General features: G+C 40.1%; 2 protein-coding genes across 3 annotated transcripts in view; one reads left to right on the forward strand and one right to left on the reverse strand.

Annotated features, from left to right (window-relative positions):
- The window catches only part of XPOT (exportin for tRNA), a 134,129-nt gene that overhangs the window by 14,662 nt on the left and 106,259 nt on the right, over positions 1–13,208 (forward strand). The window lies entirely within an intron of this gene.
- Positions 11,451–13,208, reverse strand: part of C12H12orf56 (chromosome 12 C12orf56 homolog) — a 68,597-nt gene continuing 66,839 nt past the window's right edge. Inside the window, exon 13 of one of the 2 annotated variants that reach the window (XM_074375068.1) lies at positions 11,451–11,586. In XM_074375068.1, the coding sequence (XP_074231169.1) occupies positions 11,520–11,586 (67 nt within the window). In that variant the 3' untranslated portion in view covers positions 11,451–11,519. Of the gene's footprint in view, positions 12,961–13,208 lie in introns of both variants that reach the window. The other variant, XM_074375067.1, reaches the window with a different exon arrangement.

The following is a 13,208-nucleotide window of genomic DNA, read 5'->3' on the forward strand; positions in this document are numbered from 1 at the left end:
CTGCCTGGAATGCTCTTCTCTCACATCCCAGACTAAGAAAAAGTTACTTTTTTCCAAGCCTCTCTCAAAAGCTCCTTCCTTTGTGAAAATTTTACTGATTATCTCAGTAAGATACAAGTCTTTTCACCTTCTGTCATAAAACTCTGAGTCTCCTGGCCATTTGTTATCAACTACCGAATTATACAACTATTTTTGTAGTTAACTTATTATAAGCTTGTGTGTAGTAAGCTTCTCGAAGAGAGGCGCTGGGTCTTGTTACTCTTTATGTGAGTAGCACACAGTTGATAGTCAGTAATTAGTTGCTGAAATGAGTACAGTAATCACTTATGCTAATGGCGTACTGTGAACCCCAGCACATTTTTATCATTTTTCTTAATAAAATCTAAATGTTGTTCTCATAACTGGACGTTATTTAAACTCCCAAGTAGATTGGAATTATATCTTTGTCAACATTTTCTTTCCGGTAGGAGATTGGAGCACCCATTAGGACAAAGGGACTCTCCCTTTGTGTTCTGAATGCTCATGGACTTGTTTGGTTCTTTTAGTGGCATCATTCAAATTCACACACCTTGTGCTCCTCAGAGATCTTTTGAGTATTTTTCCTAAGTATGTACGTGTCATTAAATTCTTAATTTCTTTGATTTTTCATTCCAGTAGTTCTCACCTGCATTGCTAAAAGATGGCATTTCCATCCATTTATCCATTAATATGTAAGGCAGAGGTCTTCATGGAGACCCTTGGGGCTGTGCTTTCTGCATTTTATTAAACATTTTTTTTCCTACAAATGACCTCTTCTTGACACTTAATGATAAAAGCAAAGTTTCTCTTTCAAAAAAAAAAAAAATTTAGCTATCACCTACCGCAAGGCCTAAAGAGAGAAGAGATGAAGCACACATTATCCCAGAATTGTGGCTGGACGTGAACTGAAAAGCTTCCTTTTTAAAAGCAGAAATACTGCCATTTGCTTTATTTCCTAAAACTTCTAGTCCTCCCGAGGAAGGTTGTAGTATCTCATTCAGGAGATTCTAAGATTTAAGACAAAAGAGGTAAAGAGGTAGACAAAAAAGACAAAATTTGGGATGATCTTTATTCCCACCAGTGCCCAGGTAGCAGTCCTGGATGACAATGTTCCTAGCCTCCTGAAAGCATGATTCCTAAAGCAAATGTTCCTTCAGTCAAGTCCTCACCAGTTTTTATTTTAAACGAATTCTCTTTTTAGCAGGCTCCGTCTCTTGCCGATAGCTGGCTCCACCTCTGTTCTCTCTCTCACTCTCTCCGCATCTCCTTTCCTACCTTTCTAGTCATATTTCTGTCCTTGTTTTCATTCTCTTTATTCTAATTGATATCATAATATTTGGTCATAAAATACTTATCCATTTTTGAGGTAATTTCGTAGCCTTCCTGTGTTAAATGATATTTTTCAAAACATCTGTTTCTTATTGAAAACATCTGTTGAGCATCTGTGATCAGCCAGATCCCGGGCTAAGTAAGGCGATACAGTCATAAACAAATCATGGAAAGCCCTGCCTTCATGGAGCTCATAGTCTGCTAGAGGTAGCAGTCATTAAATAAATAATAGCATAAATAACTAATCACTAAAAGTGTGTAACAGAATGGAATCAGAGATAGCCTTACTGAGAAAATGACATGTAAGCTGAATCTTGTCAATGCAAGAATGAATGAGGTATGAAGGGGCTTGGCATGTTCATGGTAAAGAGAGAAGACCAGTGGGAGGGTGGGAAAGAAAGAAAAGAAAAAAAGAGAGAGAGAGAGACCAACGTGGTGGGAATGTTTCAAGCCAAGGGAGAGTGATTTGAAGGGAGGAAGGTAGGGACCAGGATATGCAGTGCTACCACAGGCCAGGTTATGTATTTAGGACTTAATCCTAAGAAAAATGGAAAAGCTACTGGAAGGTTTTAGATAAGGAAAGGATATGATGAGATTTGATTATTTTAACAATAACTATGGGGAAATTGAAGATTCAGGGGACCCATAAAAAGGCTACTGCTGTAGCCTAGATATTAGTGATAATGGTTTGGACTGTTAGAAAAGTGGGTATTTTTAAACTGTGCTGTGGACAGAACTCACAGGACTTAACACTTCCATCTGAAGAGTTTAGGTCCATCCAGCCTAGAGGCAGAGGGAGAGGCGAAATGACCTCTCATGAAGCATAGGAGGTTAATTAATGATAATAAAGTATAGTATTTCATTATGGAAACATGCAGATAAAAGAAGGACAGACTCTGCCTTATTAGAATGTAAACGCCATGCCATGAAAGAGGGATTTTTTATTTCTTGTTCACTCTTGTGTCTCTGCCACTTGGAACAGTGCCTGACACATAGCCACTAAATAAATATTTGTGGAATGAATGCCGAGGGCTGTAAGTACAGTACAGAAATTATCTAAGCAAGTTCCCTTGGCCAAGACTCTGATTACAAGAAGAAAACTTCAGATTAAATTTTACCATCACCCCCTCACATTACCTCTCTCAAGAGGCAATGAGATGAAGCTTTGTTTTTTAATCATGGCAAATTGAGGAATTTTTGCAAACTATCCAGATGGGCTAGAAGAAGAAAGATGGACAAAATGATTGTTTGCCTGGGAAGCTTGGCTGGGACTAAGGGAAGGTCTTTGCAGCCTAGTGGCTATGCAAGAACCCCGCAATGAGAACTGTGGTGAGTCTGAGTGTGTCTGGGTGTGTGGGCTGAATTCCTGGCTTTAATTACAAACAGGAGTTCATCATTGCTTACATCACACATCTACAAGACATATAGATCCCCTCGCCAGGAACACCCAAAAACAAAGGCCTATCTGACTGCAGTCATCTTCCAGCTCTTCCAAACTGAATTTTCCACATTTAAAATGCTGAATCCACTTGTAGGCTTCTGAGAGGAGCCAGCTCATCTGGTGTCTAGAGCAGAGGCTGGCAAACTGCCACCTGCAGGACCAGTTAGCCTGCAGCCTGTTATTTATTCTTTAACAGCTTTATTGAGATATAATTCACATACCGTACAGTTACCCTTTTAAAGTGTACATTCAGTGGTTTACAGTATAGTTGGATGAGACTACAGAGGATCTAGGGTGGGAAGGAGAAAACATGCCTACCCAGGAGAAATGGATTTTCTGACAATGAAAACAGGATGCAAGTGGGCAGAGGAAGGGAGCAAGTCAGGATGTGCCGGAGCTTAGGGAGACTGCCATGTTTTCACCTGAATCATTATTATAATCCTTCCAAATGTGAGTTCTCCCTATCTTGTAATTCTCTCCCAGAGTTCTATTCCTAATATTCGTATATTGTTTATCAGACTATCATATATTGTTCATCAGAAACCTCCAGGGATTTCCCACGCCAGCAGACCTCTTATTCAGAACCACTTAGCCAGGGTCCCTTGTGATCTGCCACATCTTAATTTTCCAGTGCTCACTTTGTATCGAAGTCACCTAGCTGGCATTTCGGGATTCTGTGCTTTTGCTCATGCTTTCTTTTCTACTTGGAATGCTTTTCTCTTCTCCAAATCCTAGACACATTTTATTATTGTTATCATGAACTATTTCAAGCATACAGAGAAGAGAATAACATAAGAATATCTGCGCGCTCACCACCAAGCATTGGCACGCGTTATCATTTTGCCGTGTTCTTTAGTTTTCAAAAAATATTACACGCTTAGACATTTTTAAAACCTCCTCAAATACAAAATCTTCTAAGTTAGGCCCCCTTGATGCACCCAATCAGGATTAAATTCTCTCTGTGATTTCCTATAGCCCTTTTCTTTATACTTCTGTCATCTGACCTGACCTACCCTTGTAAACTGTCTTCTGTAAGTGTTCATTACTGTTATCATTCCTGTAGAGTGGTACAAAGATTATTTTAGATAGTCAAAGGAAAAGACATTTTAAAAATTTAATTGTGTTTAAAATGCACATTAGAAATATGTAAACACAAGTATTTAAAAATATGTATCTAGAATATCAATTCCAAGACTTACCAGATATTCTTTATGACATGGCTGAAGTAGGAGAGATACTAGAAAAGTATTGAGTAAATAATGATGTTACAAAAACATGGATTAAATAAAAATACAGTTGATATGGCAAAAATTTTGAAGGTTGTACTCAGATAACTTAGCTTAGAGAATTTAGCTTATAGGAACAGGGATGCAGTTTTATTTTAATTTTTTTGTATACCCCAAGTATCCAACTAACTACAAATAGATGCTTATTGATTTGAATTGATTTGTCTCTGGGACGGCGAGATCCTCGCAAGTCATATGGAGCCTCCTAAACCTCTGACAGACCGCGTGTCCCCACACTGTCCCCACACTGAGCGTCCCCGGCACATGTGACAGAGACACATGGTGCTTTTTGCCCTCTCCCCTCCCTGTCCATATGACACATTGCCCCAGGTGGGGCTCGATAATTATGACGTAATTCTAGTAATAGTCGTCATCTGAAGGAATGAGGACTCACAGTTGCCAGAATGCTCTAAGTATCACTTCCACAGACCTAGCTTCCAATCTCAGCAAATTTCAGTTTGTGGGATGTTTTTAGAGAAGTATTTCTCAGTCTCCTTAAAAATCACATTTTTGTGGCATCTTTTCATTATTGTTAACACTGAACCATCTGAAGTCACATTGGCAACTGCATTTGGTCTTAAGACCTGGCGGCGAGGCATCGTTTTGCTGTGCAGCAAGCTTGGTGTGTGATGGTAGCCAGATTATGTCATACGGTTACAAAACTGCTGTCCTGCCTTCCAGCTTCTCCAAGTAAGTGTGACCCTTATATGAGTTTCTCTCCTTCTACCCTAAAATGACCTTATATGCTCTCAGATATCAGAGGATCCTCCTCCTTGTGATGACATCTTTCACTTTGTGCATTTCCTTTCTTATAGCCTGTGTTTTGAGGTGGTGGTTTGTGGGTGTGGGGAGTCCGGGGAACCCCCGAGGCCTCTCAGTCACAAAAGATCAGAATACGTCTGAAGTTTGGTTTAACCCCCAAAGCTTTGCTGGTATTGGAATAATTATGCTTCTGAGAGAAGCTTGAGAGGCTTCTGTAGGTGGCTTTAACTTGACTTCTGTTTTCTAATTCCCCCTGCTAAGGCACGGGGCTTCCCTGATCTTAGAACTCCACGCCAGGCCTGGCTTCTGACCAGGGTATAGGTACAACCTTACTACTTTATCATCCAAATGAGGACACTGTTGAAAATGAAGCAGGGGGTGCTGGGGGAAAAGACATAAACCCCCCAGGGAAACTATGATGTTAAGTCAGCACGCTTTAAACATTTGAGCCCCTTATCCTCTGCAGTAGAGCCTCTCAAATTGGGGTCTAGATTTCAACTTGAAAGTCTGTGGGGTTTCTTAGGGAATTTAAAGTTCTATGTTCATTTCAGTGAAATGCCTGTGTTTGCATTGTTTATGTTGATCTATTGTTTGTCCCTAAGTGGGAGAACTTTTATTGTCCCTGGCCAGAAAGAGAACAGAAGCAGACTGCATACATAGTGAAACATTCAAGCCAAGGGACAGTCAAAGGTCAGCATGGCCTGTACATAAAAACGTGTGGTAGTTCTGAAAGGAGGCAGTGAAACGTGATAGCAGGGTACTGAACTTAAGTGCCTGTGTGGTATATTCCACCATCTTCATTCTTGTGAGAGGAGATAGAGTTTGAGCAAAACGTCATGTATTACATCAATGATATTAATTTGCATTCAGTTTCGTAAATTTTTAAATCATACATTAGTGTTGATTTTATAAGAGCATCTGGAACTTTTTCACGCCCGGGTTTATGTTAGTACCTATTAAAGAAGCAGGACAACAAAAATTCATTGAATTTTGAAGGTCTGCAGGAGTTTTAAAAGTTTAAGAATCAATGCTCCTGGTTAAAGCAAAGTTTTGCTTTTCTATCTCTGTCTCCTAATCCAGCTGTGCCCTCTGCTGGTTAGAGTTTCTAATAGAAGCAAAATAGTCCCTTTGTGGTCCTTTTCCAAATGCATTTGTAGGTTAGCTGTACAGAGGACAGGGTAATTCTCCTGTGGAAACAGTGTTGTAAACAATGGCAGATTTTGCAGGATAGCCCACAAAAGCCCACACTGGCCCTTTGCCACTTGATCCACACCTTCCTTCTCCCTCCTCCGCTGCTCTCCTTGCTGGCAAAACAAGCAAATCGCCATACCCACCGTCACTGCCACCACCACTACTCTGTCCCCATCGCCACCGAAAGTGGGAGGAGGAGGGGTAGTGCTTCAGTCAAATCCAGCATCTTTATTTATAGGCACCATTTGTACCCCAAAACCCACACCCCTCCTGGAGTCTTGAAGAAAACTTAAAGGTCCCCTTTGCCTCTTTCAGAATCTTGGGACAAACAATCAATCTTGCTTCCTTTTCTCCTGCCTCACCTGCATGTAGTGTCTCCTAGCTCTCTAGGGTCAAAGCCACCTTCCAAGCAAAAGATAGCAAGAAAGAAAACAAAGACCAGAAAAAAAATGGAAAGAAAAAAAAAAACCCTTTGCCCCGAGGTTTTCCCAAACACGGAAGCCAGAAATCTCTCAGATAAAAAAACCAACATATCTTCAAATGTATCTTATTTCCTCCGAGCTTTATAGATTTCCCTCATCAGTCCCTTTCAGGGACTGGCTGGAAGAGGAAGGCTGAGGGCAGAAGTAATCTCAGTCCACTTGGTGTTTATCATATATCATCAACATTTAAGTGGTCAGGTGTTATTCGCACTGTGTGATCCCAAGGGCCCCTCCCCAGTGAGGGTCAGTGACAATGTGGACCCTGTTGTGTCTAGACAGATATAAATCCCATTTTAAAGGGACTAGGAGAACTCTTAAGAATACTACTGAATTCATTTAAAGTGACAAAAGGGAAAACTTACATGATTTTACAATGTAGAAAAAAGCTGGAAGAACATACAGACGAGTAAAACACTGATGCTGGTTAGAGTGCCTGACTGTGGTGAATTAGTTCATTTGAAATTACCCTAACATTGATATAATGTTGTAAAATTTTATTTAAAATAAATGAAGATGTTCTTGTTTTATCTGTTGCTACATAGTAAACCACTCTAAAACTTATAGGCTTAAAACAGCACTTTATTTATTTAAAAAATCAAGTTTATAGAAACAGAGTAGAAAGTGGTTGCCGGGGACTAGGGGTTGGGGGAAACAGGGAAAGCTTGGTACCTCTCCAAATTTTCAAGGGTACAAACTTTCAACTACGAGATAAATAAGGTCTGAGGATCTAATGTACAACATGGTAACTGTAGTTGATAACACTGTATTATATAATTGAAATTTGCTGAGAGTAGAACTTAAATGGTCTCACTGCACCCCACCCCCCAAAAGGTAAGTATGTGAGGTGAGGGATGGATTATTGAGGCAAGGGGGGAAGTCCTTTCACAGTGTATAAGCATATCTAATCATCACGTTGTATACTTTAAATATCTTACAATTTTATTTGTCAGGTATACCTCAGTAAAGCTGAAAAATCTAACTCTTTATTAGATCTCACAATTCTATAGATTGGCTGGGCAGTCCTTGTACAAGTCTTACTTGGAGTCTTTCTTGAGTTTGCTGTGACATGGCATTTGGAGCTGGTGCTCCTCTCTGTGGTCTCCTTCTGCATGTTTCTTTAGCCCATTCCTTCACTCAACATAGAGGAAACACTTGGTGCCAGGCACTATCCAGGTGTTGAGATAAAATGTACTGAATAAGGCAAATGAGGGCCAGACCATCGTGGAGCTTACATACTTAAGTTCTTACACTGCAAAGAATAAGTAAGTAAACACATATGTTATAAGGTAATGTCGGTGGGTGGGAGGCTACTTTGGAGTGATCAGTGAAGCCCTCTTTGAAGTGACATTTGAAGACCTGCTGTGCAGATGTCCAGGGCTGGAAAGAACTTGGAGATTGGAAGGAAAACCACAAAGGCCGACGTGTTTAGGGAGCAGTGAGTGAGGAGAGTGACTAGGTTAGGTCACAGAGGTAGTCAGAGGCCAGGTCATGAGGGGCCCTGGAAGCCATGGGAAGGACTTTGGGTGTCATCTTGGGTAATGGGAAGCAATGGGAGGGTTTTAAGTCATAAATTGTGTTGATTTCCATGTTTAAAAGAACACTCCACTCTCACCTTAGAGAAAGGATTGCAGGGGTCAGCAATGAAAGCAGGGGGACTAAACAGGTTACTGTAGTAGGTGATGGGGGTTTGGACAAGAGTAGCAGTAATTGTGGGAAGCAGATCACTCATATTTTGAAGGAGTTTCCAATAAGTACTGCTGATGGATTGCGTTCGGGGGATGAAGAGAAAGGAGAAAACAGAGGTCTCATAAGTGTCTCCTCCTGAGCAGCGGAGTGAATGCAGTACAGTTCACTGAGGGGAAGGAGTCTGGTGGAAGAACAGATTTTTTTTATTTCGGGAGAAGGCAAGGAGGAAAATCTTAAATTCCACTTGTACGTGTTTAGCTATATCATGCTCCCTTGATAATCTGTAATTGAACTGTATAATTTAAGGTTCATCCTCATCTGTGCAAGGATGAGCCATGATACAATAAAAAGTGCCATACTGCCTGGGAAATTAGAGTTAGGGACATGTATTTAAAGTATAAGTTATTTTACTTTTTAAAGAATCAACAGAATACAGTAATCCAATCATAAAGGACGGTCAAATGTGCTTACACATTTTCAAGAAATCAATCATCTAAATTATTAATAATAAGTAGTTCATTTGTGTCCTTTTTATTTTTAGATTTCAAATATAAGGAATATCATATGGCATTTTTCTTTCTCTTTCTGGCTTCTCTTAGAATGATAATCTCCAGGTCCATCCATGTTGCTGCAGATGGCATTATTTTATTCTTTTTATGGCTGAGTAGCATTCCATTGTGTGTGTGTGTTTATCCAGTCATCTGTTGATGGACATTTAGGTTGCTTCCATATCTTGGCTATTGTAAATAGTGCTGCCATGAACATTGGGGTGCATGTGTCTTTTCGAATTATATTCTTCTCTAGGTATATGCCCAGGAGTGGGATCGCTGGATCATATGGTAACTCTAGTTTTAGTTTTTAAGGAACCTCCATATTGTCCTCCATAGTGGCTGCACCAATTTACATTCCCACCAACCACGTAGGAGGGTTCTAAAGTATAAGTTCTTAAAGTTAGTATCTTTCTGGTTAGAATAATTGCTACCAGCTATTGAGGGGTTTTTATTTGTTTGAACCATATGAAATGGTAGATATTGGCAATTTTAAACTTAAAAATGGCAATGCCATGTGGTTTGTCTCAGTATATACTGGCCATGGAACTATGTGTTTACCTATAAATGAATGAAAATCCACAAAAACCCTTAATGTAACCTTTTAATAACTTATGATTGATAAATTGGAAGTTTGGAAAGAAGTTAAATAACCTGCCCAAAGTCTGATGACAAGTAAGTAGGCAGGCAAGAATCAAAGCGAGGTCTTTCTGACATAGCATCTGGACTCTTAGCCACAAAGTTACACCACTCAGATTTCCAGCCAGAGTCCTGCTGCCTTCTCTGAAATGTGAACAGCTTCAGATCCAAAAGACAGATACACAGACACAAGAGGGCTTGGTCTGACAGAATGAAGAATTGCTGACTGTCTCCCTCCTCTAGAGAGCCAAGTCCAAGTGGAGTATTACATTTTAGAAGTAAATGCAATGAACAGAGAGAAACCAGACAGTGAGTTAACACTATTAAAGGTTGCTGAAAATTTCCCATCAAATTTATTTTTTCAAGAGGTTTCCAGCTTCTCTTCCACATTTATCACCAAAACGCTCTACCAATACATTAAATATAAAATGAGGGATTCTAACCTCGGAGGAAATTTAATGCCACAGGCTGGAGCATGTGACCAGTCAATGAGCTGTAACCACTTTTATCAAATGCCTTATAGCACATCTAATACCATGCTCTCCAGCATTTCTATGCACTATGAAAAGTGGTACCATTAGTGAGTGAGAGTATGGAAATAAGTAAAATACATTATCAATTATAGGGACTTCAAGCTTTCCCCTCTTTACGTAATTTATAGATTATCTGGATTTCAGTAAAATGAAGAAACTCTTCATTTATTTATTCTAACACTGTGAATCAATTAGGAACTCTGTAGGGACAGAGAATGACTCTGTCCGTTTGATCAGTTAGTAATTAGCTGTGTAAGTCAAAGGTTAAAAAAAGTTTACATGACTAGAAAACTTTGTGTCTGCCCTTGGGAAGGATATTTCCCACAGAGCGCTTACATTGAGAATGTCAGTGAGAGTCAGCAGTCCTTCATGGTGGTGAATAGCAGAAATAGGCACTTGTCAATTAAATCACCCTCCTGTTAACACAAAATTGAATTCTCAGTTTAATAACCAATGAATGTGTTCTTCAGTGCTTTAAAGATTAAGGGCTGAGTATAGTAGCTAGTTCCCAAATTGGTCCAAAAAATAAGGACTGTACTTACTAATCTCTAAGTTCTCAGCCGCTTGGATAGTATTTTAATAATAGTAAATCCTGCATCCTCACTGCTTGCCACATATCATGCTGTGTGCTTTACCAACACCTTTTCATTTAAATCTAACAGTCCTATGAGATAGATTATATCTTTGTTTTTGACCAAAGCGTAGAGATGTTAAGTAACTTCCCAGGGTCCAAAAGTAGTGCAGAGCTGGATTTAAACACAGTTATTTGACCTCAAAACCCATGTATATATAACGGTGGAGCAAATTACTATGACTTTACTCTTAGTAGGGGTAGTAAACGGCAGTGTTTATTTTTAAAGGTTGTCAGAGAGCCTAGAGTCTTGAACCCAGCCTGAAAACTGGCTGTGTGTGCTGGCCTCTTTGGTGATTCTTTGTAGTCTTAAAAAGTTACATATTGAATTTTTTTTCTACAACTCGTTTCACTGAAAAATAATTATTTTGTGGCTGAGATCAATATTTAGTCAATCAAATGTGTATGATCACTAATAGAGATGGATTATTTAGTGATTTTTCTTGGCTTTGGCAACTATACAAAAAAAACACATAGTAAGAAAGAATTGTGGCAGGACAACCTTTCAAAGCATTAATTTCTAGGTGCTCCCTCGTCTCCCAGACTGTCCAGATGAATAGCCATGTGTCATAAGAAAATCAAGATGACAAATATTCAACCATATTCAAAAAAGCTGCTGACTGAGGCCTACATGGAAAGATTCAGGTACATTCAGACTGACCGTTTGCTCGCAGAGATGAGCTGAAGGATGCTCTCAGCTTGAGGAGAACAGTGGGAGAACAGTGAGAGAAGCAGGCAACAGGGACAAGAAGGCACACGGGAAAGAAACCCCGAGCCCTCTCCAGAGCCTCCCTGGTGATTGCCCAGAGCCAGGGCGCCGCTGAGAAGCTGAGGCAGAGCGGAGTTGATCCTCTTGTCATTCTGCAGGCTCTGCTGTCCATCACTTGTCCAGTTTGAAGTGTTGCTTGCCATTGTCAGGAATCTTTCTGTATTCTGATTGATCATCTCTTGGGAATGTCCCTCATTGAACAGCTCAGGACACTTGTAAACACCATTTTGCTGCTTCTGCCCCCAGATTGGAGAGTAGAAGACTTGTAGTCCTGGATGGGGGACAGTGGAGAAGGTCTGCATACTTTCTGGGGCAATGTTGGTGACAGCTTTCTTTAGTCCAAAGAAAGCAGGATTATTTGGAATCAATGTGAAATCATCCATTGAGCCGGGATAGCAGAGGAGCCCACTACCCCGTTACAGCGTTAAGACATGTCTCGTCCCAGGCAGAGAATGTTAGAGCTGGAAGAGAACTTGGAGACCGTCTGGTCCTACCCTCCTCATAGTACAGGAGGCCCAGAGAGGAGACCTGACTTTTTGAGGTCAAACGGCTGGCTTTTAAGTAGTGGCTTAGCCAGAGCCAGAAATAAGATGTCCTGAGTGAGTTTAATTCCCTCTCCACTGCACAGCACAGGCAAAACCTGGTGTGGGGGCTCTTTCTTTAGTGGCAGATTTTTCTCTGATCCTCCCTCAAGTCCTAAGTTGAATGGAGGACCCAGTTCCTAAGTCCTTAGAAGCCCAAATTCAATAATAGCTCAACAGTGATGCCAAACTTAAGGTTTTTTGTTGGATTAAGTTACTTTATTGCCTAAAGATATAGTGAAGAGATTTTTTAAATAAGTGGGAGAGCCATGACTGCTTATAGACAGTGCTGCTTTCATAGAGACTCTACAAGACTGCTCACGTGTGCCTGGGTGCTCAGGTGGCCCGATGTGCTCAACTACGTTGAACAAAGTCCAAGCTTCTTTCCTTGGGATAGTGAGGAACTGACCTTCTTTATAGCTATGCCTGTGCCTTCTCCTCATTCTTCCATGAATACTTGTCAATGGAATTTTTACAGATGGAGAAGGAGGTTTTTGTCCTATCACCCAGCATTTCTCTATCATGATCACTTTGTAATTTATACTCCCCCAAACAACTGACCTCTGGTTATTTTCAGTGACTTCACACCACTCACCATTATTACACCAACAAAACTCATCAAGGTGCACTTTCTACATTTGCTCTTCATGAACTTCTGTTCCCTTTATAGGTTTTTATGTCTTTAGAAACTTTTTCTTTTAGAAAAATACTAGTCTTGTGCACCACTTTATGTATGTGAGTGTATTTAAATAGTTTCTTTTTTTTTTTTTTTTTTTTGTAGCAGGTCAAAAACTTTAAAGACTTCTCTTAGAGAGGTATTGATGGAGCCTTCAAATAAATCTTTGTTTATAGGACACAGGAATAGCGAGATGTTAATCAGTCAAAAATGTTTCTCACAAATATTAAGTTGACTTCCAACTAACATTTTATACTCTTATGAACATTTCACACATTGTTCCTGTTCAACCAACTTCAGAAGTTCATGGAAAAGTTGAGTGGTAGGTTGGGTAATAGGGTAACACAATGGGAGCCTTTTTTCCAAGGCTGGCATGTGAATAAAGTACCTGCAAATCATGAAAAGAAACAAAACAGCTTTAAAAACAAGACTTTTTCACACTGGTCACATCAGTATGTGCGCACTTACTGGGGTAGGGGTGTTAGACAGGTGGGAGTCTAACCCAGAGACTCCAGCGACATTTTTAACCCTCCAGCCTCCCCCATTTGTGACCAAGAAGATCTCTGGTATGTGTGCCTTTCAGCTCACTGGAGCACTTTACTTCAGCAAAGAAAGTGAATTGCATTAATAATGCAT

Source organism: Camelus bactrianus, chromosome 12, assembly GCF_048773025.1.
Source record: "Camelus bactrianus isolate YW-2024 breed Bactrian camel chromosome 12, ASM4877302v1, whole genome shotgun sequence".
NCBI lineage: Eukaryota > Metazoa > Chordata > Mammalia > Artiodactyla > Camelidae > Camelus > Camelus bactrianus.